Below are 27,485 nucleotides of genomic sequence, written 5' to 3'. Positions count from 1 at the left end.
CCAGCAGAATAGCAGGTTTTCTGATTTCTACAAATGTTTTTGTGGTAGCTGTGGGAGTTAACAGAAATAAAGCCAAGAAGTTTTCTTTCAAGATGTGTTATAAAGGTCTTAAAAGGAATATGCACAAAGAACTCTCAGATGAGAAATAAAAAGTGAATTCTATGAAAGCTTTGATAAGGAAAAAGAGTTGAACTTTAAAAACACAGTAACCATTGCACATTTATGTCTGTCATATGCAACAAAAGTCTGAGGCAAGAAAATCTAATCATATTTTTAAAACAAATTATGTTAAAATTTAAGTCGGAGTTTCAGTTTTTACTATCAAAGTTTTACAGTGTCTCTTTGCTATTGGAGAGGATAGATTAATAAAAAGAGGATTTAGTGGTATCTTAAAAATTCTCAGAGAAATTATTTTCAAGCTAGAATCCTATAATCAGCAAAGTATTAATCAAAGAATTACTTCTACATATTTACACAAACAGAAAAATGCATCTTCTTTTTTTTTTTCAGGATCACAATGTTTAGAATGAAAGAATAAATTTTAAAATGAGAAACAGATTTGATACAGGAAAAAGTCATGAAATTAGAGATGAGAAATGTTTCACAGAATAAAGGAATGATATGGTATGGTTAACTTCACCTAGACCAGATCAGGGGAAGTTGAGGGGAACGGTATTGGGAACAGCCCAGGAGAAAGGAAATATCTAAGTTTATAAAAACAAACATATATAGAAAATTTACATATGGTAAAGCATTAAACAGAGGGAAATGTGACTGGAATATAAAAAAAATCTAAGCAAGTTTTTGTTAGCTATATATCATCTATCTGTCTGTCTATCTCTTTGCTTCTCTTGTATGCTGTTAGATCATTTGTGTTTTAGTCAACTAATACATTTTCCCTATATGAAAATGATCCATTAGGCAAGTTTTGAATGAGGCAATTATCATCTCCAAGAAAATAGAAGAGTTGTACAGGATAAGGAATGGAGCTACTTTCTATTTGGCTCCACTGTGATGAAAAGCACTGAGTATTGACTTAATAAAATTTATTTGGAAAACAGGATTATGGGATTGAAAGTCTTTATAAGAGATTTCAATTCTCCACCTCTGCAAATGGAAGTCAATAATTAACATTTAATGCAGAAAAAGTGTATTATTTGGAAATACAGAAGTACACATCAGAAGCCACAAATCAAATAGATTGAAGACTACCTCTGGGGTAGGAAAAACAACAACCAAAAACAGTTCTTTTTCTTTATCATTTTTTTGCATCATTTCTTTCTTAACTGTGTACATGTGCTATGCTGATAAGGTCTGTATTCAAAATTATTACTAATGATATTTGGTTGATTACTGGATATTAATGTCAAACTGGGGGATCTATCAACTTTTTATGGAGGACACTATAAATTACAATATGAGGCTATGAAAAGTATACATCACAATTTACTTATGACATAAAGGTGGGAGACTTATTAAAAACTCAAATGAGAATCTTAAAATATACAAATATAGGCTATCAGGGAAAAATAAACATTCTACACTTGTGCTTAAAAATATTATGTACTGGGACTCCCTGGTGGCACAAGGGGTTAAGCACAACACTGTGGAACTATCCGCAGCCTCCGCAGCATGAGTTCAATCCCCGGCCAGCCAGGGAGATACCCACATGGTGCAGCAGACCTCTCCTGACTTGCCCGCTGCTCCCCTCAGCAGTGTATTTCAATGGATCTGCCTGTTCTATTCCCTACTCTGTATCTGTTGAATCCTCCCCCCCACACACACACCTCCGGCCTGTACCCCCAGATCTTGCATGTATGAATAAATAAATTTTAAAAAAATATTATGTACTATAATAAGAAAACATTACTTAATAACGACATCTACTATACATACAGTTTATACTAATGTAAGGTCGGCATAAGAAGACTGGGTAAAAAATTGAACTTTGATGCAGTATTAATCATATTGTTCATAGCAAGTATGACAATATTCTTTTATTTATTTTTTTTAAAGAGGCATGTATTATTTATTTATTTGTTTGGTTGGTTTTTTTGTTTGTTTGTTTGTTTGTTATACATGCACTGGGTACAGTCAGAAGCACGGGAGGGTGAGAGAATTCACCAGAGCCAGAGCAGGGAGCAGAGCAGGCAGAAGGACCCAAGTACACTGCTGAGGGGAGCAGGGGGCGGCAGGAGAGGGGTCTGCGCGCCATGTGGGACCCTCCTCTGGTGGCCGGGGAGCAGCCGGGGATTGAACCGGCGCTGCAGAGGCTGTGGGCAGCTTCACAACCCAGAGCTCAACCGCTGTGCCACCTGGGAGGCCTGACAATATTCTTTTAGAACTGTATTCCTTAGACTTCACCCATTTTTACTAATGAATGAATGTTATGTATTGAAATGGTCATGATGAAAATATTGTGATGATTAAAGAGTTGAACTAAAGAGAAATGTTTAGCCAGGAAAACAGAAAAACAGATGCCTTTAAATATTCTGCCTGTAGAACTTGATGTATTTTTACTACAAGTTACAGAATGAGAATTACAGGTGAATATTTTGTGTGTGTGTGTGTGTGTGTGTACATACACTTCACGCAATAAATAGATCTCTTCAGGAGTTGTTGTCCTAATTTTGTAGGGTGCCATGTGGATCAGGAGATTATTCCAATTTCCTCTTTTTAATGCTTCTACAGAAATTTTTAAATACATAATAAATTTTAGCTCAAAATGAAGACTACAACTTTCCTAAAAAGAAATGTGCTGTACAGTGTTATGGTATGACCTCCAATTCTAGAAAGTTTTGCTATATGGAAATTGTACCTCCATTGAGATACTTGTTGACATAATTTAAGCTTTATGTAGAAAAATAGAGGAAATTGGAAATATCTCCGAATTTTAAAAATATATCAAAAAGAGAACTATATTTTTATACATGTTAAGAATCACAAAAATATGTATTTAAAAAATTAAGATATATATTTATGAGTTTATAAAAATGCTGTGTTATTGTGAACTCAAATAAGAAAATGTGAATTTCTGCACCTGCATCATAGGGCATCCTTTGGCAGAAGAATATGCCATTATTTAGTTATTCAAGTTATTAGTAGGGGTCCAGCAAGAAGGCAGAAGAGTGAAGAAACTGATCTCACCTCCTCCATGTGTACACAACTAAGTTATAATAGAACAAACTCAACAACTATGAAAGACGCATGACTTCTGCATATACTTGGAACCACAAGGCCACAGAAAAGGGTGGGATAACTGTTATTACACTATGTTTGACGTGATTTTGGAGCAGTGAAACCCATCAGAAAGATATATGGCTGCAATGCTGAACATCTCTGGTGTTGTCAAGAGCACATGCCCACACCAAACTTTGGAGACCTAGCACTACTCTTGAGGGGGTGCACAAAGCAGTCAAGTGTGGCAGAAGTGAACCACTGAAGAATTAGAGGCATAATGGTGCAGCATGATGACTCCTTCCTTGAGCTTGAGGCGCCCATCCTAGAATAGCTGGAGACTGAACCAGCAGGGAGTGCACGATTGACTCACCTGTGCTTCCTGGTAGACAAAGCTACTGCACACAGTTGGAGAGTGTGATGTCCAAACACCTGCTACTCTCACCCAGGACTAAAACTGAGACAACTGAATGCTCTCATGAATCAGAGGTTATGAACCTGGATTTTGTAACAGGAGAAAATACAGGATCTGAAGGTTTCATATTTCAGAGAAAGAGGACAATTACCAGTTTGTGGTTTCATCTCAAGTACAGACCTCACCCAGAGTTACATCTACTGCCCAACCACCGCAAAGATTTATCACTGTGGATCCCCACCAAACGTCTTGGGTACCTGCAGCTCAGCAGGAAACTTGAAATCTTGATGATCACTGGAGGCAAACTTTTGTTTCCTATGACACAGTCCCTTCATACTTACTACCCCTATGGCACCAGTACCCTAGTGATCTGTATGGATGAAATGGCAGAGGTATATGAAATGGACATCTAAAGATTCTAATTTAAAAAGCTAGGAAAATACCAGCTTCTTGTAGGAGGGATGGAAAGCCAATTTATTCAAGTAAATACATGAAACACCCTGTGATAAATAATAAAAACTAAAAATAAAGAGCTAGAAGAACATATGCTGGAGCAAAATAAAACAAAAAAAAAATCCTAAGAGAAATCTTCATCTAACAGAACAGCAGCATATGCCTGGGAGGTGTTCAAAGCCACAACTATAAGTATGTTTGCTGGATTAAGAAAAACAACTGATCCAGTGCATATTCTTTGCTCCTTTGTCAAAGATTAGTTGACCATAGATCTGTGGGTTTATTTCTGGATTTTCTATTTTGTTCCATTGGTCTGTGTGTCTGTTCTTGTTCCAATACCATGAAGTTTTGATGACTATGGCTCTGTAGTATAGTTTGAAGTCTGGGAGTGAGATGCTTCCATTCCCTTCTTTTTTTTCAGGAGATCTTAAGAAAGTTTGTTCAATAAATGGTGCTGGGAAAACTGGGTCACTACATGCAAAAAAATGAAGCTTGACAACTACCTCACACCATGCACAAAAACCAACTCAAAATGGATTAAAGAACTAGACATAAGACCTGAAACCATAAAATACATAGAAGGAAATATAGGCGAAACACTACATGACATCCACCTCAAAGACATCTTTACAGACACATCGCCCAAAGCAGTGATAGTGAAGGCAAAGATAAACAGCTGGGACTACATCAAAGTAAAGAGCTTCTGCACAGCAAAAGAGACAATAACAAAAACAAAGAGAAACCCCACTGAGTGGGAGAACATTTTTGCACACAACACTAATGATAAAGGACTGATCACAAAAATCTGCAAAGAGCTGATGAGACTCAGCACAAACAAAGAAAATAATCCAGTCAAAAAATGGGCAGAAGAGCTAAAAAGAAATTTCTCCGAAGAGGAAATGCAAATGGCCAACAGGCATATGAAAAAATGTTCAACATCACTTATAATCAGGGAAATGCAAATCAAAACTACCATGAGATACCATCTAACACCAGTGAGAATGGCACATATTAAAAAAAAACTAGCAACAACAAATGTTGGCGAGGGTGTGGAGAAAAAGGAACTCTGCTGCACTGCTGGTGGGAGTGCAAACTGGTCCAACCACTATGGAGAGCTGTGTGGAGGTTTCTTGACCTACTAAAGATAGAGCTTCTATATGATCCAGCAACTCCACTCCTAGGTATTTACCCAAATGACATAGAAACATTAATTCCAAAAGGCACCTGCCCCCTATGTTTATAGCAGCACTATTTACAATAGCTAAGCTTTGGAAACAACCCAAATGCCCAAAAATAGATGACTGGATCAAGAAGATTTGATACATATACATGATGGAATATTACTCAGCAATCAAAAAAGATAAACACATGCAGTTTGCAGCAACATGGATGGAGCTAGATGGGATGATGCTCAGCAAAATATGTCAGAAAGAAAAAGAAAAATACCACAGGGTCTCACTCATAGCAGGAATTTAGAAAACCTAAATAAGAGACCAGGAAAAAGACTAATCAATACAAAGTAAAAATCAAAATCAACAAGCAACTATAAACCAGAGACACACTACGGGGTGGGAGTAGGGAGGGGTGGGGAAAGGAAGGACTGGAGTCAAAATAAGGGGGGTGTGCAGTTGTATGGGGAATATAACCAAAATGAAAATGCATACATTGTGCCAAGATGAAAAATGATGTAAGAATTTTATAAAATATTAAAAAAGGAAATAAAAACAACTGATGATGTAAAACAGGAATACAACAAAGATCAAGAAAATATGAGACTGCTATAACTAAAACAAATGTCTCTAAAAACACTGCAAGCATATTAAAAAATAATGGATGGTCTCAATAGCAGACAAGCACAACGGAGAGTATTAGTGAGCTTGAAAGCAAAGTGGCAGAGAACATATAGACAACCACACAGAGAACAAAAAATGAAAATCTTGCAAGAATTTTGGGATGGCTGAAAGAGAAATAACATATTCCAGGGGTCTCAGAGTAAGAGAGAGTCATAGAAAATTTATTTAAAGAAATCTACCCACAATATAGTGGCATAGGAAGGTCCTGATAAACCTCTCCCCTAAACAGAACTAGGAAAAACTAAAGTTGCTCACAGAAAATTCACCAGTTCAATCCTGGTAATAGTGAACTGACCCAAAGATATTTTGCACTGATGATAGTGGTTCATTCTGGGAACAGAACAGGGAAAAGCAAAGAGAGTTTGGGTCAAAGCAGAGATCACTCCAGTCAACCAGAACTGCTAGGAAACAGGCGACAAGGGACATGGACCATGCATGGGGAGCCTCTTCAGTGAGTGGAGGAGTCCAGTCCTGCATGCACTAGGGTGTTGGACCACTGCTTCAGTCACAGAAAATATGGCTACCAGTAGCATGGTTGACAAAGACTCCTTCACTTTTCTTGCTGGGAAGTATGGAATACACTTTATGACACAGAAGGGAGTGACAAGGAGGTAGGGCACTAGAATTTAGGTGTCAAGAAGGAAGGAGCAGATTTTACACTTGAGAAAGGGGAGAGCAAGTAGTGTGAATCTCTCTACCTGGAATAGCCCTCCATCTCCACTGAGACTGATAAGAAGTCTGTGGACTCCAACTTCCCACCCCTACCTCACCAGCTACCAAGTTAAACAAAGAACATAAAATTGAAGTCACAGCACCACAACAGGGAAAAAAGAAAAAAAAAAAAAAACTAAAGCCACACGCATGCATAGGAAAATAGGAACATCAGAAAACAAGATGAAAATAGTGAAAGAGAAGAAAAGAAGCCCAAATGACATAGAATTCAAGGCCCTAACAAAGATCTCAGGATAGCATTTGTAAAGAGTATCAGTGAAATCCTAGAAGGCAAAACAAACACAGATTCCAGGATCTCAGCAAACATATCCAGGAACAAAGAGTTCTTCACTGACTAGATTAAAGATAATAAGAAACACGCAAAAAGAGGAGCTGAATAAAATTAGAATATAGAAAGCATACCGAGCACACTTCAGCTAGAAGAATTTAAGATATTATAGAAACAAATGTACAAATGACCAACATATACGAGAAAAATAGTTTCAGGAACAATAAAGAAACTCCAAAAAAATATCATATTCCATTAGAAGAGGAAACATAAGGATAATGGTTACTCTAGAATGTAAAAAGAAGGAAGGAGGCAGGGACAGACCTTAAGAATAACAGTTGAGGGGCCTCCCCTGGTGGCGCAGCAGTTGAACGCTGGGCTGCGAGGCTGCCTGCTGCCTCTGCAGCACCGGTTTGTTCCCCGGCCGCCGGCAAGGGTGCCACAAAAAAATAAAATAAAATAAATAACAGTTGAGAATGTCCCAAACCTAAGGAAAGAATTCAACATGGTTGTCCAGAAAGCAGAAAGAACATCAAAATTTCAAAATGCAAAATGACCTAAATCATGGCACAACATTGCTAAATTGTCAAAAGTCAGTGATAATGAAAAAATATTAAAACTTCTAGGGAAAAAGGAATGAAACATAAAAAGTCACCTCAATCAGACTTTCGTGAGATTTCTCAGCAGATACTCTCAATGCTAGAAGAAAGTAGAATGATATATTTACAATTCCAAAAGACAAAAACTACCAGCCATGTGTACTCTATCCCACAGAATTATCACTTAAATATGAAGGAAAAACAAAAGTTTCCCCAGACAAAAGCAAATGGAGTTTACCACCCCCAGGCCTGCCCTACAAGAAATGTTCAAAGTAGCTCTTCCACATGAAAAGAAAAAAATAAGGAATAAGTTGATAAATAGTAACATAGATCAGAAACATAAATTAAATACTATGAAAAAACACATCATTAAGGAAGAGGAAGAAAAGGAAAGATTCTGTATATTCAAATAATGAGTGGATAACAGTAATACAAATGGGGGGGGCTATTTTAGATATGAAAAGGTTGTACAACCTTCAAGGTAGCCACAAAACAAAAAGCTAGAATAGAGAGAATTAGAAGAAGAAATGAAGAAACTGAGGGAACGTGAGTGGAATTAGTGCTGATAAAAAAACAAACAAACAGATAAACACATGGAAAAAGAACAGAAAAATAAAACTGAAAACCTAAAGTAGAATAATAGTAAATACACCTCATATATCAATAATCACCTGAACCATGAACTTACCACTTAAAAGACTGAGAATGACAGGTTACATTAAAATGCATTACCCATCTATATCATGCATATATAAACTTCACTTTAGAGTTAAAGATTTATTTATTTATTTATACAAGCACTGGGTATAGTCAGAAGTGCTAGAGGGTGAGAGAATTCACCAGAGCCAGAATGGGAAACAGAACAGGCAGACTGACGAAATACACTGCTGAGGGGAGCAGCAGGCATGGCAGGAGAGGTCTGCGTGCCTTGTGGGACACTCGCTGGTGGCCAGGGATGGAACCGGAGCTGCAGAGGCTGCAGGCAGCTTCGCAGCCCAGCGCTCAAGCGCTGTGCCACCAGGGGAGGCCCTCACTTCAGATTTAAAGACAAACATAAAGTGAAATGCGCACACTCATTCATATTGTGGATTATTATTCAGTCTTGTAAAATAATGAAATCCTGCCACTTTCCACATGTAAGAACCTTGAGGACACTTGCTAAATGAAATGTCAGAGAAATACAAACATGGTATAATATCATTTATATGTGGAGTCTGAAAAAAAAACCCACAAACTCAAACTCATATATATAGAGAACAGGTTCGTGGTTGTCAGAGATAGGAGATAAAATAGGTGAAAGAAGTTAAAAAGTAAAGACTTCTATTTATAAAATAAATAAGCCATGGGGTATAATATACATGGGAACTATACTTAATAATGTAGTATTGCATATTTGAAAGTTGCTAAGAGTAGATCTTAAAAGTTCTCATCACATAAAAAAAAGTTTTAGCTGTGGCAATGGAAGTTACTATACTTATTGTGGTGAGCATTTTGCATTATATGCAAATATTGAATCATGTAGTTCAATTGAAACTAGTGTTGTATGGGGCCTCCCCTGGTGGCGCAGGTGATTGAGCTCAGCACTGTGAAGCTGTCCTCAGACTCTGCAGCGCTGGTTCGATCCCGGCCAGTGAGGGTCCCACATGGCGCGGCAGACCTCTCCTGTCTTGCCCGCTGCTCCCCTCAGCAGTGGATTTCAGTCAGTCTGCCTGTTCGGTTCCCCACTCTGTCTCTGGTGAATCCTCTCACCCTCCCGTGTATCTGCCCTGTACCCTGGTTCTTGTAAAAGTAAATAAATAAATCTTCTTTTAAAAAAAGAAACTAGTGTTGTATGTCAATTATGCCTTAATAAAAATATATAATATGCTAAAAAACTCTAGTTTTCCTAACCATTAAAAATATATATCAGGGAACATGTTCACAATCTATAAGAACTGAGTTTTCTTCATGTTGTGACATAAAATTATAAAATTTCTCATACTTTGTGACACATAGAAAAACTTGGAAACAATGTTCAATTTCACAAAGTAAGAAATATACCTCTAGTTCTCAATATAGACAAAAATATTTAATAACCTACTTTATCCCATATAAATAAATTTATACCTTATTAACACAATAGAAATCAGATATTCGGAATTTCACATATAAACTTTACCAAAATCTGCTCACATTATAAAATTGTGGGTTTTTAAAAGACTTATTTTAATTTATTTATACATACAAGGACTGGGTATAGGCCAGAGGTGAGAAGATTCTACAGAGACAAAGTGGGGAGCAGAACAGGAAGATCTCTGAAATAAACTGCTGAAGGGAGCAGCAGGAGAGGTCTGTTGTGCCCAATGTGAGTTAATTCCCTGGTCTGGGACTGAACTCATGCTGCAGTGGCTGTCTATAGCTTGATAGCGCTGAGACTTTAACCCCTGTGCAACCAGGGAGGCCCCACACTATAAAATTGTTGAACAATTATAAATGAGAATGCTAAAGTTATTTATGGTAGAAACCATTCTATAAATGTTTACTGAATAAGCAAAGAATCAAGTAAATAATATGCAGGAAAACTATGTGAACAAATGTATACAACAAAGACCTTTGAAATAGGAACTCTGTTTTACCTGAATGGGATAGTTGAATTACCCTTAGGTAAGCATCATTAATCTCTTTCCCCAAGATTTTTGTTGTTTTGATTCTACAGTGTGTCCTGTGGATCAGCAGAGATAAGAAGGGGCTCCTCCTGGTCACATGAGATTGAGATCTTGACAATTTTGCTAGAAATCTCCTCAGAGCTACTATTAATGTGGCTGTTTCCTGACCCTGAAAGTATGATCGCAAGTCAGGGAAGAGTCATGCTTATCTTCCCTGTCCCTACTTCTAGAAGTGTAAATTCTCCTAAGGTCTATGAATAAATAGTGAAGTTTCCTTGAAATAGAAGCATGAGCTCTCACTCTGGTTCACAGAATAGGAAGTCATTTTTAATTAGTGTGGCATATAAATTCCCCTTTATTCATTCAGTCTCCTAAAAAGAATGAATTCTCTCAGGGTAGACATCATTTACACAGTATCACTGGCACATTTTAATTCTCATACTGTTTAATGACATCCCAAACAGAATGATTAATTATACCACGTGCTTTCTAGTCTTGCCTATTGAATCTTCTTATATTTGTGTTTATGATGGGTAAAATCTAGAGGAAGCAAACTTTCTTGTATATATTTATATCTTGGGAAAAAATTAAGGGCTAGAAACAGAAATGGTTCTATGGTGTGGTGGGCAAGCCTTTTTCTGACAATTTTAATTATTGCACCAATGTTTTCCTCCCCAAATATCTGCCTGCTTGCTACAGTATTTTCAGTGACGTTATTTATATTTTAGAACTAGTTTAGTGTTTCTTGCTACTAGTAAATATCCCATTGAATGGAACATTTGTCTCAAAAATAATTTGAAATTCTTGTATTTTGTTGTTTTTTGTTTTGTTTTTTTGCAGAGAAGTCCTAGGGCATAGGCCAGAGTTGTGGGGGGGTGAGAGGATTCACTGGAGACAGAGTGGGGAGCAGAACAGGCAGATTAACTGAAAAATACTGCTGAGGGGAGCAGTGGGCGTGACAGGAGAGGTCTGCTGCACCATGTGGGTCAGCTCCCTGGCCAGGGGTTGAATTCAGGCTGTAGGGGTCATAGCACTAAGACTTAGCTTGGGTCCTAAGCTACCAGGAGGCCCCGATATTCCCCGATATTCACCTGTTTTAAATATACTTTTTGCTTTCATCCTTTTTTTTTTTTTACCGGCTGTAATATGAACTCTATGCCTTGATCCATTTATACTTTCATCCTGCACACCTAGTACTATATAAAAATCATTTGACACTTAGAAACTGCTATATAAACACTGAACAAATAAGAAATAGAAGTTCATGAAAATTATTAATCGTTGATGTAGCATTTAAAAAAAAGAACTGGGGAAGAGACTGGCTAATCTTTCTTAATTATGCTAACAGAATAAAATAGCAAGCTTTCTCTCATGAAAAATTGTTGTTTTAAAACATGTTAATTAAAATGGGCCCCTCCTTGGTGGCCTAGGGGTTAAGTCACAGCAGTATCACTGCTACAGCCTGAGTTCAATCCCTGGCCAGGGAGCTGACCCACATGGCACAGCAGACCTTTCCTGTCTCTCCTGCTGCTCCCCTCAGAAGTGGATTTCAGTCAACCCACCTGTTTTGCTCCCCACTCTGTCTCTGGTGAATACTTTCACTCCCTCCTGCTCCCTCCTGCTCCTCTCACTCACACCTCAGTTCTTCTATGCAAAAAAAAAAAAAAATCATGTTAAAATGAATTTCACTATAAACATGTCATCAGCCCTACAGTTCTCCCCATTTTTGTTTATTTGAATCCACTTTGGAGCTTTTATCTACATACCTAAGGGGAAAAGGAAACTTTTTCACTATTGCCACTTGTTAGTATCTATGTTTGAGATTGATAGCAAAATACCTGAAATAAAGAGGTAATATTCTGTAAGATATATATATATATATATATATATATATATATATATATAACAGAACAAAATTAACCTGTAGAGTGATGTGGTGATGGGAGATTTATGGGGACTACACATAAGCGGAGAAATCACCTATTGTACAAAAATAAACAATTTAAGAAAATTGAAAAAATAAAAAAATTAACCCCTAGAAATCCATGAAATAAAAGACAAGGCAACTGAAGATAGGCAAATAAGCACTTCACAAAAGAGGATTTCCCATGGGACTAAATCTAGGAAAGGCACTCAACTTAATTAAGTATCAAAGATATGCATATCACAACCACAAATAAATACCACTATACATCCACTGGCATTACTAAAATTCAAAAGGGTTGCCAAGGAGCTGGAGCAACTGGAATTCTCAAAGAGCCACCTTAGCAAACTATCTGATAACACATACTAGACCTGAATCTCTGCATGCACTTAGATCCTGCAATGCAACATCTGACAATACATACAATATTTTGGTCTACAGTGTTCACCAAAAAGTGACACATGCTCGTGACAGCATTATTTGTAAGCTCCCAATTTAAAACCATCCTAAATGCATGTTAACTGTTGAACAGGCATTCCTATAGATCATATTCACTCACTCATAAGAGCCATGCAATTATACTCATATACAATTAATGCTAGATTACAATGAGAAACTACAATCATATAAAAATGATTGAATCTCACATGTATTATAAAATGACTCACAAATTATCTAAATTCTATTTATATAAAGACAAACTTACCTATATTTGACTGAGAATAGTGTTTACCGTTATGGGGGATAGTGATGGCAAGGAGACCCATTAAAAATATCTTACTCATAACTATAAGATCAAGGATAAACTTAATAGCTAATATTTCAGCAGGCTTAAGAATAATATTTCTTCAATTCCTTTTGGTAAATGAAGATTTACATTTTTCTTGGTGGGATCAAGATTGCTTTACTTTTATAGAAGACCAATACAAATCATGTTGTACATCCTCGAATGGACCCCTCCACCTGCAGTTTGTCATCCTAGTGTTCTCTTTCACTTTTGACACATTATCCAAACCTTTTACTCTCTTCAAGTCCAAACTTCACCAGTCTCAAAATTATGCATCATGACTTTCCTTCACTCTAATCTCTTGACAATACACTTCTTTACAAGATGTTCCCTGGTACAGTACATCTTTTTCAGATGCCATAGATATATAACACTCAATGTCCTGTGATCTCATCATTAATTGCATTATCTACTTCATTTTTCCCTATGTCATACATTTCACATGTGCAAGATCCATTGGCAACTCCAAAATTACTTTCAGAGCATAGTCTCTAGGGCACACTAAATCCATCAATACTCTCTCTTTTGATGAGGCATGTAAACTGTGCCAAAAACAAAAAAAAGGAAGATGCTGCAATTTTTCAAAGTTAAGCAATTTTTCTAGTGGATAAGCACTGTCTATCTCCTGTCAGGTTATCTATCTTATTACTTTAGGTTTTCATGAAGATTCTACTGGCAGAATTATTGTACTATCAGGAACATGCCTCATGACTAATCCTCGTAATATTATGACTTATTAAACCCCAAATATTATGAGTTTTCAATATTATAAATCACTCAGTTGCTACTGAAATGAGATAACTCCCACCCTGGATTTTGATCACCTGTCTATTCAGTTTGCATCATTAAACTGCAAACTTCTCCTTGGGGGCCTCCCTGGTGGCCTAGGGGTTAAGTTTCAGTGCTTTTACCCCTAAGGCCTGAGTTCTATCCCTAGCCAGGGAGCTGACCCACACACAGCGCAGCGGACCTCTCCTGTCTCGCCCACTGCTCCCCTTAGCAGTGGATTTTTGTCAATCCACCTGTTCTGCTCCCCACTCTGTCTCTGGTAAGTCCTCTCACCCCTGCAACTCTGGCCTATAAGCTGGTTCTTCTATGCAAAAATAAATAAAATATTTTTAAAAAATAAACTGCAAACTCCTGCACACATGGGATTGTGTCTGGTTTATCACTGGTGACTAGCACAATGCCTAACTTGTAGAAAATTTGGGAAAAGATTTCCAGCCTATTATTATGCTACTGAGTCTTTTTCCAGGTTTAAGAAAATAACTAATTAATATAAATGTTTTTACTGGATACTCTGCAAAGAACTGAGTTTCAAGAACCCTTTTTCCACCCATTACCATGTTCTCCTGGCAGCTGCTGAGTGCATTCCACCTCGAATGGGGGCTACTGAGGACAGTGGAATTGAGCCCCCAGCTCCACCCCTTAATGTCATTTTACTACAGAAAGTGGTTAAGTTGGCAAACTGCAAGTTTACTGGGTTTGTGATGCTACCACATGCTCCTTTCTGCAAATGCTTCTGTTCTTTGTGTTCCATTGTATCATATGAGAGGTGTAGTGTAATTATATGTGTGTATATCTGTGTTTTTACTTATACAGTGTTCAAAAGCTATTTTTTTTTTTTTACAAAAGGAACATCTTGGTGGAAAGCATTAGAACCAAAAACGTTCAAGTACGAAACTCATCACTACCCCAGAACACAATGGAATACATTCTGCAACCAAACTTTCATTCTATGTAAGCAATAAAAAGTCTAAGAAAACAAATCACTTAAATGAGACTTAGTGGAAAAATATGTAGAGATTAACATGAATTTATTTAGAGTGCATTTGCTAGAACAGTTGATACATACTTCCTTACCATATATAAAAAAGAGAAAAATAAAATTTAACTCACCTTTTAAAGACTATCTTGATCAGAAGCACATCTAGTGTTATCTTAGTAAATTTATTTACACTGTAAATTTTATTTCATTGTTTGTAAAATATAGAAAGAAAAATACAAAAATTCCTACTATTTAAAAATTGATAGCTAAATAATAGATCTTATGTTTTTAAAAATCAATGTTAGTTTCCAAAAGGATTAACTGAAAAATTAGCAGTAGCTGATACATATACTAAGTAAAATTATGGAAACATACACTATTCAACAATAAATGTTTAATAAGAGAAATTAACAGTTTGTTATTGAAGAAAATAGCATCAACAGAAAAGAGGCATACAATACAACATAGGAACTATTCAGTGACTTAAAGCATTTTAGGTATTAATCCAAAAGTAAAAATACAACATACATACAGATTTTGCAAAGCACAAAGCCACAGCATATGTCATTAATAAACAAGGGTTAAAATACAATCAATTCACATTGACCAGTCACAAAAATACAACCATTAAGTTAACAGACATAGGTTAAGATTTATTTATTCCTTGTTTATAAATTACATTACAGGATTTCCTAGAACATGTACAAAATTTAAATGCATATTTACATCTTCATCCCTTATAACATTTCAATGATTCAGTACTTCATATTTTAATTTTGCTTTAAAATGAAAAATTTCTGAGAATTCAAGTTGTGTATGTGTGTGTGTGTGAGAGAGAGAGGGGGGAGAGGAAAAGGGAGAGAAAGAGAGAAGGAGACACTCCTAATTTTCTAACTAGTGAACAGGATCTAATGAAATTCAAATTATCTATTAAAGAGAACATTAACCTGACTGTTAATAAGAGGTATTCTGTTTGGCTAGTATACAGCAACACTGAAAGAGGTGTAAGGTTACATCTGGTTTTAACAAAAAATCAAAACAAAACAAAACAAAAACAACTCCAGTTCCCTTAAACCCTTTTAATGTAAAAGGCTATTTTTAAGGAATAAAATTCTTCATATAATAAAAGAAAACCAGGCACTTTATTGATATAAATGTACTATATACACCTGAAAGTAAATAAATAAGTTTATAAAAATTCTGATATAAACATTTGTGATGTTAAAAAATTTATCTTCAACTTATCAAAAAAATAGATATTATAGTTCTTCACTAGTGCAAAGACTGAATTATACAATAAACTCCATGTGTAAAACAATGAAGAATTATGTACTTCTGTCTCACTGTTTTGTGATTTGTGATTATTTCTATTTTCCTAGTCATTTGTCTTTGGGAGGTTGAAAACATTATCTATGCACAGGATTTTAATGAACATTCTGATTTTTCACTGACATCCAAAAATAACTTGGTTTTGGAATTTGGAATATATTATTAGATACATTCAAATACAATAAATAAGCATTGTGTGATGCTGTATACCTTAAACTTAGCATATGTTATCTGTCAATCACATCATAACAAAACTGGAAAAATATATTGTATGAACACCATAGTGTATAGCTAGAGAAGGCTGATAATCCTTAGAAAGTCTTAAAATATTAAACAAAGGATCAAAAACCTCTAAAAGTGACTCCAAAAAATATATGTAAATCCAAAAAGGACCAAACAGTAAATATTCAGGCTTTGAGGACTGTACTCTCTATTGCAACTAACAAACTCTGCTTAAGTTATAATGCAAGGGCAGCCATAAGTAACTCATGAAAAATAAGCATCACTATGTTTCAATAAAACTTGTTTACAAAAATTGGCACCAGGCTGGATTTGATGCATGGGCCATAGTCTGCTGACCCCCATACAATTCATCAACCTCTCACTGTGATTGGAGTCTGCTCCCGAGTAGGGGCAAAATTCTAAGAAGGTACTCCATAGCCATACCAATAACTACCTGTAAACCAAAACCAATCAAATGAAAGAAAATGTAACAGAGATATAATAAAAAGAACATGGATTTCCAATCCAAGAGGACTAATAAAAATGATATTTTATGGTAAGAGATCCTACAGTATTTTAGATCTCCCCAACTAGACTGTGAACTCCCCTTAGGAGTAAGAAGTGTCTTCATTCTCTGTAAAAACAGTGGTTAAGCTATATATAGAGACAGTTAGCAAATATTTTATTAAATACATTAATGCCTTCCAAGTTAAATGATGGCTTTTGTTACTTTCCCATAAATCGATGGCTCTCTGATGCAGCAATTTAAAATTCTCCTATAACGTTAAAACGCTCTGTTGTTTCACATCATCACTCACACTGACTACAAAGATAGATTTTTCCTTAACTAGAACTTTACCTACTTGTCAAATAGCATGAGTGAAAACTGGGTTTATATCTCACTGTAAAGGTTTGATTTGGGCTAAGCAAAACAAGGACAGGTGTCATGGATGGTTATCAAACCAGAGTGTTTTCTACATAAACAACCACTTAAGCTTTATAGATTTAATTATAAATTATAGACTTAAATCAGTTTGCACCTGAAAAAATTGTGCTTGGGGATGTTCATGATTTAAAATACCAAGTGACCTAAATCCTAAATGCTAATTGCAATATATTTTTGCATTAATTATTCCTCAAAAACTGGATATTTGAAAAATACTAGAGAAAAAAAACATTCAAAAATAATATTTATGAATATTGTCTATGGCTCCAAAATAATAACAAAACAAAATATTAAATACCTTCAAAATACAGTAATTCCACATAGTGGAATAAATGAATATTCATATAAATTACTTTATAAACCATACTCTTCCGTAATCTATGTTACAAACTGTAAACAATTAATTTACTTTATGTAAGTAAATTTCTCTTTTTTAATATAAAAATTTTCACATTTCTAAATAAAATATTGAGGTTAACATTGACAAAAACAAAGTCCTAAAGAGTGTTATTTGCTTTTGGATCTTTATCAGACATTGACAGACAAAAGCCACATACAATATATGTTCAAACAAGACACACCTTAATTTGCCATTGTTACGAGGACAATGTTACATTATGTACAAATGTGAACAGCAAAATATTTCTGATTAATGAGAGGGCAAGCCAAAGATGTACTGAGAAAAACATTTCCATTAACATAGTGTTATGTTTCAAAATTTAGTTATAAAAAATAAATACTTATAAAACTATTATACATTACAGTATTTAAAATTGAATGTTTATGTCTCTAAACTATCATATTTAATTATATAAGCCAAGATGATCCATGGTCTGTTTAAAAAAAAAAAAAACAAGAAAATATAGAATGTGCATTCCACAGTTTGTGAGGAAAAGAAATTAAATAGGACACCATAAAATAAAAGGATAAGAACAAGAACACTATCGTACCGATTTCCAGGGTCCCCGGCGCCATGACACATCAAAAGGACAAGCATGCATGTGGCATTGCACCACACTTGGGGGCTTGTTGAAGATTTCACAGTTTTCCTCTTGTGATATTTGACCATTGGGAAATTGACATATTACAAATCTTGATTTTATTCCTCCTCCACATGTCTGTGTACACTAAAAAACCAACAAATAACAAAAAAGAGAGAAAAATTGAACTATGACCTTTCAAGAGAATACTATCTTGATTTATTCAAAACTCAATAGATAATTTGTAATGCTAAAGTTTAAATTTTTTATCTTGACACAAGTGTCAACATTTCTTTCTGGGTAAAAAAAATGCAGTTTAGTTTCTTAATTTTATAAAAAGACAAAATTTTGAGAGCTGGTACCATAAGATATGTCAATAAGAGATTGAAAGCCTATAAAATAGATTTGCGCCTAGCAAGTTAGTCTGGCAGATTAAGCCAGAAACAAAATTGATTTATTTAAGTAATAAGTATTAACTACATAATGTATGGTATCCAATCAATAGGTTATTGTGTAACAATGAAATCTTGTAAGATAGATCTTAATTTATAACCAGGGAAAACTGAGTTTTGCATGGAAACAGCAGGTAGGATACAACATATGATCTAGAAACCTATTTCTGAACACAAACAGAAAAGGTCAGGAAATGCATCAAATGAAAATTGTTATCTTTTTGTCACTTTCACACACACACACACACACACACACACAGCATGCCTAAACTAAGAAACAAAGTTACCTTTATTTCATAAAATAGTGAATGTACATTTTAAAAACTACTTGGTAGTTATTATTTTATAAACAATATATAGCAGAAGTATTTCTATAAACAGTGATTTCCAAAATCCCTTTGGAGAGAAAATATATACTATGTATTACAAAGCAATGATACTTGACTGATTAAATTGGTGGTTGATGTCATTCATCCAAACCAATGTCAGTCTTTATTCTTCTTTCTCATCCATAATAGAGGCGGGATTAGTATTTATTACAACCATTTAAAAATTATCTCCACAAAAATGAATAATGAAGTAAGAAAATTAAAAAATAAAATAAATAAATATCTTCCTAGCCCTGGTGCTGAGATAAATGCTAGGATGTGAGACAAATGCTCAATGATTGACAATTACCTGTTTTAAAGAAAAAGGTTTATCAAGTGAGTGATTTAGTAATAGGATATAAACATGATCTATATCAATATAATTTTTTATCTTTGTATCAACCTAATCTAAGGTTAAATAATAATCTTAAAATATTAATTTTAGAAAAGTGTCATTGTTTAGACATATCGACGAGCAGAAAAGAATAAAGCATGTATTTCACATCATAAAAGAGACTGGTTCCATGACAGGATATCTCTTAAAAATACATGATTTTACTCAGTTGAAAATCTGATTAGTAAAGTGAAGATTATCTAACAGTAACAGGATAAAGCACTTAACTTTTGGTCTGCAGAAATATAGTCCTGCTGGAGCATTGGTGGTATAGTGGTTAGCACAGCTACCTTCCACAAAGATCATAGTCTCTACAAATTTAGGAAATATTAGCTCTTACTTCTCCCCAGTTTCCATAATTCCACCGCGGACAAGGTCCTGAATCACAGTGTCTGGTCTCTGGGGGTTTGGAGGCCCCATCGCAGTAAACGGCACTTTGTCCATTCTCGTCCTGGCAGACCACCGCTCTCCGCTGGATGCCTCCTGCACAACTGCTTGAGCACTGCCAGGGACAAAATAGAGTCACACACATTGCAGGCCCACAGCCTGAAGTCACATAGTGAGATAAAAATCAGTATTCTGAATTCACTCAAAATCAAACTCTACATTAAAATCCCATTCACTGGAATCACACTGTCAATCGCAAAAAGCTGTGCAAACACTCGAGTTTTACTACTAGATACTTCAAGAAATTTTGCTGATGAAAAAAAGTTTTAAAGTGTGTAATAGAAAATTTACCCTAAATGCTAAGACAAATTTAGTTCTGAATTCTCACATAAACAAAAAAAGGAATAATAACAACAATAATAAGATAGTGGAAAGGTTACATAACTCTCTACACTGGTGTTTTCCTTTATTTTGTATCATTAATTAGCATGCAAAATAGGAACTATAATTGTGCCTTTTATAGTTTAACATGATTTTATTTTTTTAAAGATTTTATTTATTTTTGCATAGAAGAACTGGGGTGTAGGCCAGAGGTGCAGGGTGTGAGAGGATTCACCAGAGAAAGAGTGGGGAACAGAACAAGCAGATCTACTGAAATCCACTGGTGAAGGGAGTGGTGGATGAGACAAGAAAGGTCTGCTGTGCTCTATGTGGGTTAGCTCCCTGATTGGGAATCGAATCCTCGCCTTAGTGGTGATAGTGCTGAGACTCAACAACTAGGCCCTGTAATGATTTAATCCAGCTTCCTCCATTTGCTATCAGTAATTTCTGGTTCTGATTTTTATTTCTCAATAAACATTTGTAGTCTTACATCCTAAAATATTTTCTTTTGTTTTTATTATAATAGACTCAAAACAGATTGTTTTTAAGTACATTCCTCTGTAATCACAATATCACATTAGTATAATTCAATAAGAACTCTGGGGATTTGTAATCTGCATGAAAAACTGATTAATCCTTTTAAGATTTAAATGATTGATCTTCAGATAAGTTTGGCATTGAAAGCATCTGATGTTATTACAGACATATCTGTTAAAAGGTTATAACAGATTAAAATAACAAAAAGGCTTACTGATCCCCATGGTCCTGTTCGCCATTGATTCCCTCTGATTAATGGATAGATTCCCTGATTTTGATTATCTTCTGGTTTGTGAGTTAATGGAAAATTCCTGCCTGGAAAATGGCCTGGCTGCTCAGAGGAACTTGGAAAGTGGTTGTATGTGGGTGGGCAGGCTTCCAGGTTGCATTCTTGTTCTATGGAAGGGCGAATGCCAGGGTCACAGTACTTCTCGTTGACTGGCTGATTGTAGTTGATGCATAAAACTTGCCGAGTTGCTTTTCCATGGCCACAGGAAGCTGAACACTGATCACAAAGCCAGTCAACATAGATAATGCACTGACTTCATCAATATCATTAAGAATCAGATATTACAGTTAACTTTTGCATTTCATTTTATTCCCATAAAAATACTCACAGGTGACCAGTTCCCCGTTTGCCACTCTCCACAAGGGCTGAAACAGACAGATATCTCAGCAGGGCGGGGTAAATGGGCACAATATGATTCATCTGCTATTCCATCGTGAGCATCGCGACAGCTTACATAGCGGGCTTGATTACCTCTTCCACAAGACACAGAGCACTTAAAAAAAAATTTGAATTACACCAAGATATTACATGCCAGAATCTGTTATGTGTAGCTGCTGTTCAAATTTCTAAAATGAGTTTCTCTAGAAAACAAATTATAAAGTAAGTATCCCCATTAGTTTAGATTATAAATTTCATAAATTAGATATGTACAATAATGAGGATAAAATACTTATCCTTTTGAAATACTGAGTAGTTATTTGCTGAAATTAGAGATACAAAAAGCATTCAATAGAAGAGAAACTTAGACGATCATTTAAAATAACCATGAAAGACCTAAATAATAGAGTGTATATAATCCCATAAATAAAACATTCAGAAAATACTTAAAGCTTGGATATATATTATATATAAATAATATTAATATATATTAAACACAGTATTAAAGTAAAGTACATCCTTCAAATACATTTAAGCTTTAAGTTTAAAAAAGTGTGAGAATGTTGACCATTTAGATTAAGCTTAATAAAAAGCCCAATATCTGTGTCTCATAACAACATGTGACATAAACACAATTAGGTCATTTTGTTGTCTTGCCCAAAGTCCTATGTTCATTTTAAGACACAGGTCTTAAAAGACATAAGAGGACTTAGCTGTTAGAGATTACCTAAACCTAAACCCTGTGTTCTTTACCACAACATCAAAATATCCAAGAATGTATGTATAACTCAACTTTGGCAAGCTGCAGCAATCTTTAAAAAAAAAAAAGTCTAGAGCCTTCATAATAAGAACACTGTATTTCTTGAAATAATTCACTTACTGGGGTCCAAGAACCATGTCGCCATTGTGCCATCATTCCCATGGGAACAGCTGGTAATGAGGTGGCCCTGATTTTAGGGATTATTGGGCAGGAAGTAACTACACAGTCCTATTCAAAAGAAAAATGGTTTTCATAAAACACCAGTTAATTAAACATTCTGATTTATACTATATACTATATTTCACTTCTCCTTCCATGTCTAATTCAAGAATAGATGAATGCTGAATCACAAATAAAGACTTTTTTCAAAGGTAGGAAGTACTGTCAAAGAACAGAAATGGATAGTAAGACCAAATCTTCAACACTGCATCTCTCTGATGACAGCAAATGAAAAGAGCACCAGGCCTTCAAAATGCCAGCCAGCAGAAACATTCTGGATGGACACAGAATGTAATCTTGAACAGTACAACACACTTTCCAAGTTTGTGGTTTTCATAGTAATAGAGATCTTCCTTCTACAGTTCAAGTGAGAGAAAAAATTACTAATTTTTAAATTAAATAATTTATTTATTTATTTATTATTTATTTATTTTTTTATGTAGAGGCATGTTTTTATTTATTTATTTTATTTGTTTGTTTGTTTTGTTTATACATGTACTGGGTATAGTCAGAAGCGTGGGAGGGTAAGAGAATTCACCAGAGCCAGAGCGGGAAGCAGAGCAGGCAGAAGGACCGAAGTACACTGCTGAGGGGAGCAGCGGGCGGCAGGAGAGGTCTGCGCGCCATGTGGGACCCTCCTCCAGTGGCCGGGGAGCAGCCGGGGATCGAACCGGCGTCGCAGGGGCCGCGGGCAACTTTGCAACCCAGCGCTCAACTGCTGCGCCACCGGGGAGGCCCTAACTGAAGAATTTAAATTTAAATAACTTTAAATTTTAAATAATGTTTAAATTAAATAATTAATTTTTAAACTAAAAATTAGTGTCATCTATAAAGCTGCCAAAACTAGAAGCAATAAATTCTCTGACACACATCTAAAAATTTAGGGGGAAATACATATGGAAAAAGTCTTGACACACATAATCCTCCTAAATCTCAAAACTTTTTGTTCATGATCCATAAAGAAGTGTCTTTTACCTGCCTGTCGCTTGGGCGGCTGGCTCCATGGCACGCTCTGTCATCTAACACTGTATTCAGTCGCTCAGCAACGCATTTCACCGCACGCACTTGATACCCAAGTCCACACGTGGCTGTGCACTGAAAGAATACAGGCAGGTATCAAATACCACAGCTATGTAGAAGATACATGACCTCAATTTTCTTAATACACTTAGTGTACTTTCAGCAGGCCTTTTATTAGCCCTTCACACCAGCTCCCAGACTGAAAATGAGCAAATTTAATCAATACACATATTTTTTCATATTTATTTATTTTTTATATTTTTTTAAGAATGCAGATCTAGTAGTTTTTTTTTTTTTTTTTAAGATTGCTTTATTTATTTTTACAAGCACTGGGAATAGTCAGAAGCGTGGGAGGGTAAGAGAATTCACCAGAGCCAGAGCAGGGAGCAGAGCAGGCAGAAGGATCAAAGCGCACTGCTGAGGGGAGCAGCGGGCGGCAAGAGAGGTCTGCGCACCATGTGGGACCCTCCTCTGGTGGCCAGGGAGCAACCAGGGAAGGAACCGGTGCTGCAGAGGCTGCAGGCAGCTTCGCAACCCAGCGCTCAACCGCTGCACCACCGGGGAGGCCCTTTTTTCATATTTATGTCAATACTAATAAAACACAAACATTAAAATGGATATGCTAATATATCTTTAAAAAGTTACAATATGAAAATATCAGTATAGCAGAAACCTGGTGGTTTGGAAACAGAGTGAGCAAAATTTAGGGAAACTTTTAAAAACCTGTCTGGTTTATATATGTCTTTTATTAGCTAAATAAATTTAAATAGATGAGACTACTTGACAAAGTTAAAGGGAAGATGAGTTCCCCACCAACAGTGGGTGCCAACATCCACAGGAAAATAAGCTGCCACCCTTAAAAAGCCTGCTCCCTGCTTATCCTGCAAATTTCTAGCTACCTGTTTGTTTTATTTATTTATGCATACAAGATCTGGGGTGTAGGCCAGAGGTGTGGGGGGTGAGAATTTCCCAGAGACAGAGAGGGAAGCAGAACAAGAATATCTACTGAAATCCACTGTTAAGGGGAGCAGCAAGAGAGACAGGAGAGGTCTGCTGCACCGTATGTGGGTCAGCTCCCTGACCTGGGATCCAACTGAAGCCATAGCAGTGACAATGCTGAGACTTAACCACTAGGCCACCAAAGAGATCCTCTAGCTGCCTGCTTGGCAAAACTTCTCAAAAATAGCTATACTATATAAAGTAAAGAGAATAACATACAGAAAAATGAAAATATTTACAGTTTAAACAAAGCAGATGAAAACATAAAATTTGTTTGTGGGAATGTAAATTGGCGCAGCCAGTCTGAAAAGCAGTCTGGAAATTCCTCAAAGAAATTAAGACTAGAAATAAGATACCATTGCCAGTTCACCGCCAAGTATTTCTCTGAAAAATATGAAGACGCTATCTTGCACCCCAGGTTCATCACAGCATTATTCACAATAGCCAAGAGCTGGAAACAGCCTAAGTGCCCATCGATAAAGGAGTGGATGAAGAAGAGCTGTACACACACACACCACACACACGCACACTCACACACACACAGGAATGCTGCTCAGTTATACAAAAAGATGAAATCTTCCATTTGTGACAACATGGGTTGATCTCGAAGGCATTATGCTAAGTGAAGTCAGTGGATGGAAAAAGAAACTCCACTCATGGGTAAAGAAACAAAACAAATGAAAAAAACAAGAACAAACACTCAGATATCAGGACACAGCAGTTGTTACCAGAAGAGAAAAGAAGTGGGTAAATTGGGTAAAAGGTGTCAACTGGTGATGAATGGGGACTAAATTTTGGCAGCAAACATCATATAATATATACATTTGTTGGTTTGTAAGTCTGCACACCTGAAGTCTAGATATTGTTTTACATCAATGTTGCCTTAATTTTAAAAATGTAAATTCAAGTGCAATGTTAATATAATTGTCACAGCAACATTACAGTACTAACAATATTTGGTAGATAAAGCCTTGTTTTTATTTCAGAGGTATTTTCCCAATAAAACAACTAAAATTTAGCTGCATTCACTAAAAGAATGAATATATAACAACTTGTATGCTATTGTGAAAACACAGATTAATCAGAAAAACTCTAATACTATACTCACGGAGCCCCATGGTCCTACTTGCCAGGAAGCACATGTCTGAAGCTCACATGGTCTCAGAGATTCAGGTTTGGTGCTTGCATCACAGAAGCTGTCACTCAAATGATCTTCATTCAGTTGACACCATACTTGCCGTTGATGTGTTCCTTTTCCACATGTAACAAGACACTGTAAGAAAGAACTAACCATTATTTATCTTCGGTATCAGTTAGTACAAGCCACTTACAAGATTAAAGATTATCAACTTGCATATTAAAATACAGTGGCAAGGGCCTCCCCAGTGGCCTAGGGGTTAAAAGTCAGCTCTGTCACCACTACAGCCTGAGTCTGAACCCTGGCCAGGGAGCTGACTCACATGGCGCAGCAGAGCTCTCTTGTCTCACCTACTGCTCCCCTCAGCAGTGTATTTCAGTAGATCTGCCTGTTCTGATCCCCAGTCTGTCTCTGGTGAACCCTCTAACCCCCTGCACCTCTGGCCTACCTGCCCCCACTTCTTGTATGCATAAATAAATAAATTTTTAAATAAATAAATAAATAAAATTCAGTGACAAGATCATGCCTTAACACATTTTCCCTTCACTGCTGCAGAGACACTCACTGACTCAAATCTGCCACCCAAAACTCTGCAGCTCAAATCCCAGTGCAATATTCATCTGTATGAGAACAAAGGTACAAAACTAATCTCAGAGTAAGTGTATCTCAGGCTACTAAGCAAGGACTTTCGTGTGAACTTGGCTATGGATCAAACACTAGTTAATGTCACTGTTAGCCAGACACTCCCAATAATTTAAGAACAAACCATTTTTAATTTATTGCCTTGGTATGAAAGTTATTTACAAAATGATAGAATAAAAGTAAATAATTTTATAAGTTTTTTTAAAGATTTATTTTATTTATGTATGCATACAAGAACTGGGATATCGGCCAGAGGTAGAAGGTGAGAGGATTCACCAGACAGAGTGGGGAGCAGAGCAAGTGGATCTACTGAAATCCATTGCTGAGGGGAGCAGCCTGCAAAACAGGAGAGGTCTGCTGTGCCATGTGGGTCAGCTCCTTGGCTGAGATCAAACTCAGACAGCAGTGGTTGGATATAGCTTGATAGCGCTGAGACTCTAACCCCTGCACCACCAGAGAGGCCCAAATGAAAATACTTTTAAATTGCATAAAGCCACAGATAACAAAGCTTTCCTACACAGTATTGCAACAGTTCTAAGCCTTGTGTGTTACGGTTACCTCACTCCACTCACTAGCAGCCCAACTGGGACAGGGGAACTCATTGCAGTCCTCTCTCGTCACTTGGGGAAGTTCTTGACAATCTCTGTCAGCAAGACGGTGGCCAAAGTTATTGATACAATAAGACTCTCGAAATCTTTCCCCTCCTCCACAACTTCTGGAACACTGATTTTTAAAACAAGTGGTGACAAATGGAAAGAAAATATATTTCAAATATACTTTAGAATGAAGTAAAAATTTCTTTAGAAAACAATAGGGCATCTTTTGTTAAAGCAAGTTTTTTATTTGTACCTGGGACCATCCTAAATAATGCCATCTTGGTAAAACACAGTCCCCATGACAAGGTTCTCGGGTAGGAGGTTTCAGCTGGTCTCTACAGTAGTGATCATCCACTGGCACAGTCTGCCCTTTATGGATGGAATACTTCATGCAGCGGACATCCAAAGACCTGTATCCTTGACCGCAGTGAGATGAACATTCACTTTTGCCAGTGATGTGCCACCTAGAAAAAAGGGTGTTATTACACTTACCAGACATGCCAAATAATATGATATATTGGGGACTGTTGGAAAAGTCATGGCATATTTTTTCTAAGTTTTCTATGCAAAAGTGCATCATGACTTTTCTGACAACCCAATGTAACTGAATTCAGAGAATGTCATGCAGGCAATTCAATTTTTAAAAATTCTGTTAGAGGTGTCTGCCCAGCTAGCTCAGCCAGTAAAGCATAAGACTCAAAAAATTCTGTTAGAGTTCATAAACAAGTCATCTGAAAATATGTAGCCTATCTCTGAATTATAGATGAAAAGTTCTTAACTATCATATAGCCCAAACATTTATTTCAGAGATGAGAAAATGAGGTTCA

General features: G+C 36.2%; 1 protein-coding gene across 2 annotated transcripts in view; it reads right to left on the bottom strand.

The window, feature by feature from the left end:
• The window catches only part of ADAMTS20 (ADAM metallopeptidase with thrombospondin type 1 motif 20), a gene marked incomplete at both ends in the record, with an annotated part of 179,731 nt that overhangs the window by 51,526 nt on the left and 100,720 nt on the right, over positions 1-27,485 (bottom strand). For both annotated transcript variants that reach the window (XM_084256236.1, XM_084256235.1), the window contains 9 exons: positions 18,069-18,245; positions 19,653-19,814; positions 20,832-21,122; positions 21,235-21,399; positions 22,165-22,272; positions 23,239-23,358; positions 25,391-25,555; positions 26,621-26,785; positions 26,912-27,122. In XM_084256236.1, coding sequence (XP_084112362.1) covers positions 18,069-18,245; positions 19,653-19,814; positions 20,832-21,122; positions 21,235-21,399; positions 22,165-22,272; positions 23,239-23,358; positions 25,391-25,555; positions 26,621-26,785; positions 26,912-27,122 — 1,564 coding nt within the window. The remainder of the gene's footprint in view (positions 1-18,068; positions 18,246-19,652; positions 19,815-20,831; positions 21,123-21,234; positions 21,400-22,164; positions 22,273-23,238; positions 23,359-25,390; positions 25,556-26,620; positions 26,786-26,911; positions 27,123-27,485) is intronic.

Source organism: Talpa europaea, assembly GCF_964194135.1.
Source record: "Talpa europaea genome assembly, chromosome: 15".
NCBI classification, from domain to species: domain Eukaryota; kingdom Metazoa; phylum Chordata; class Mammalia; order Eulipotyphla; family Talpidae; genus Talpa; species Talpa europaea.
The sequence above is the reverse complement of the archived record's forward strand: the minus strand, read 5'-3'. Positions and strand labels throughout refer to the sequence as shown.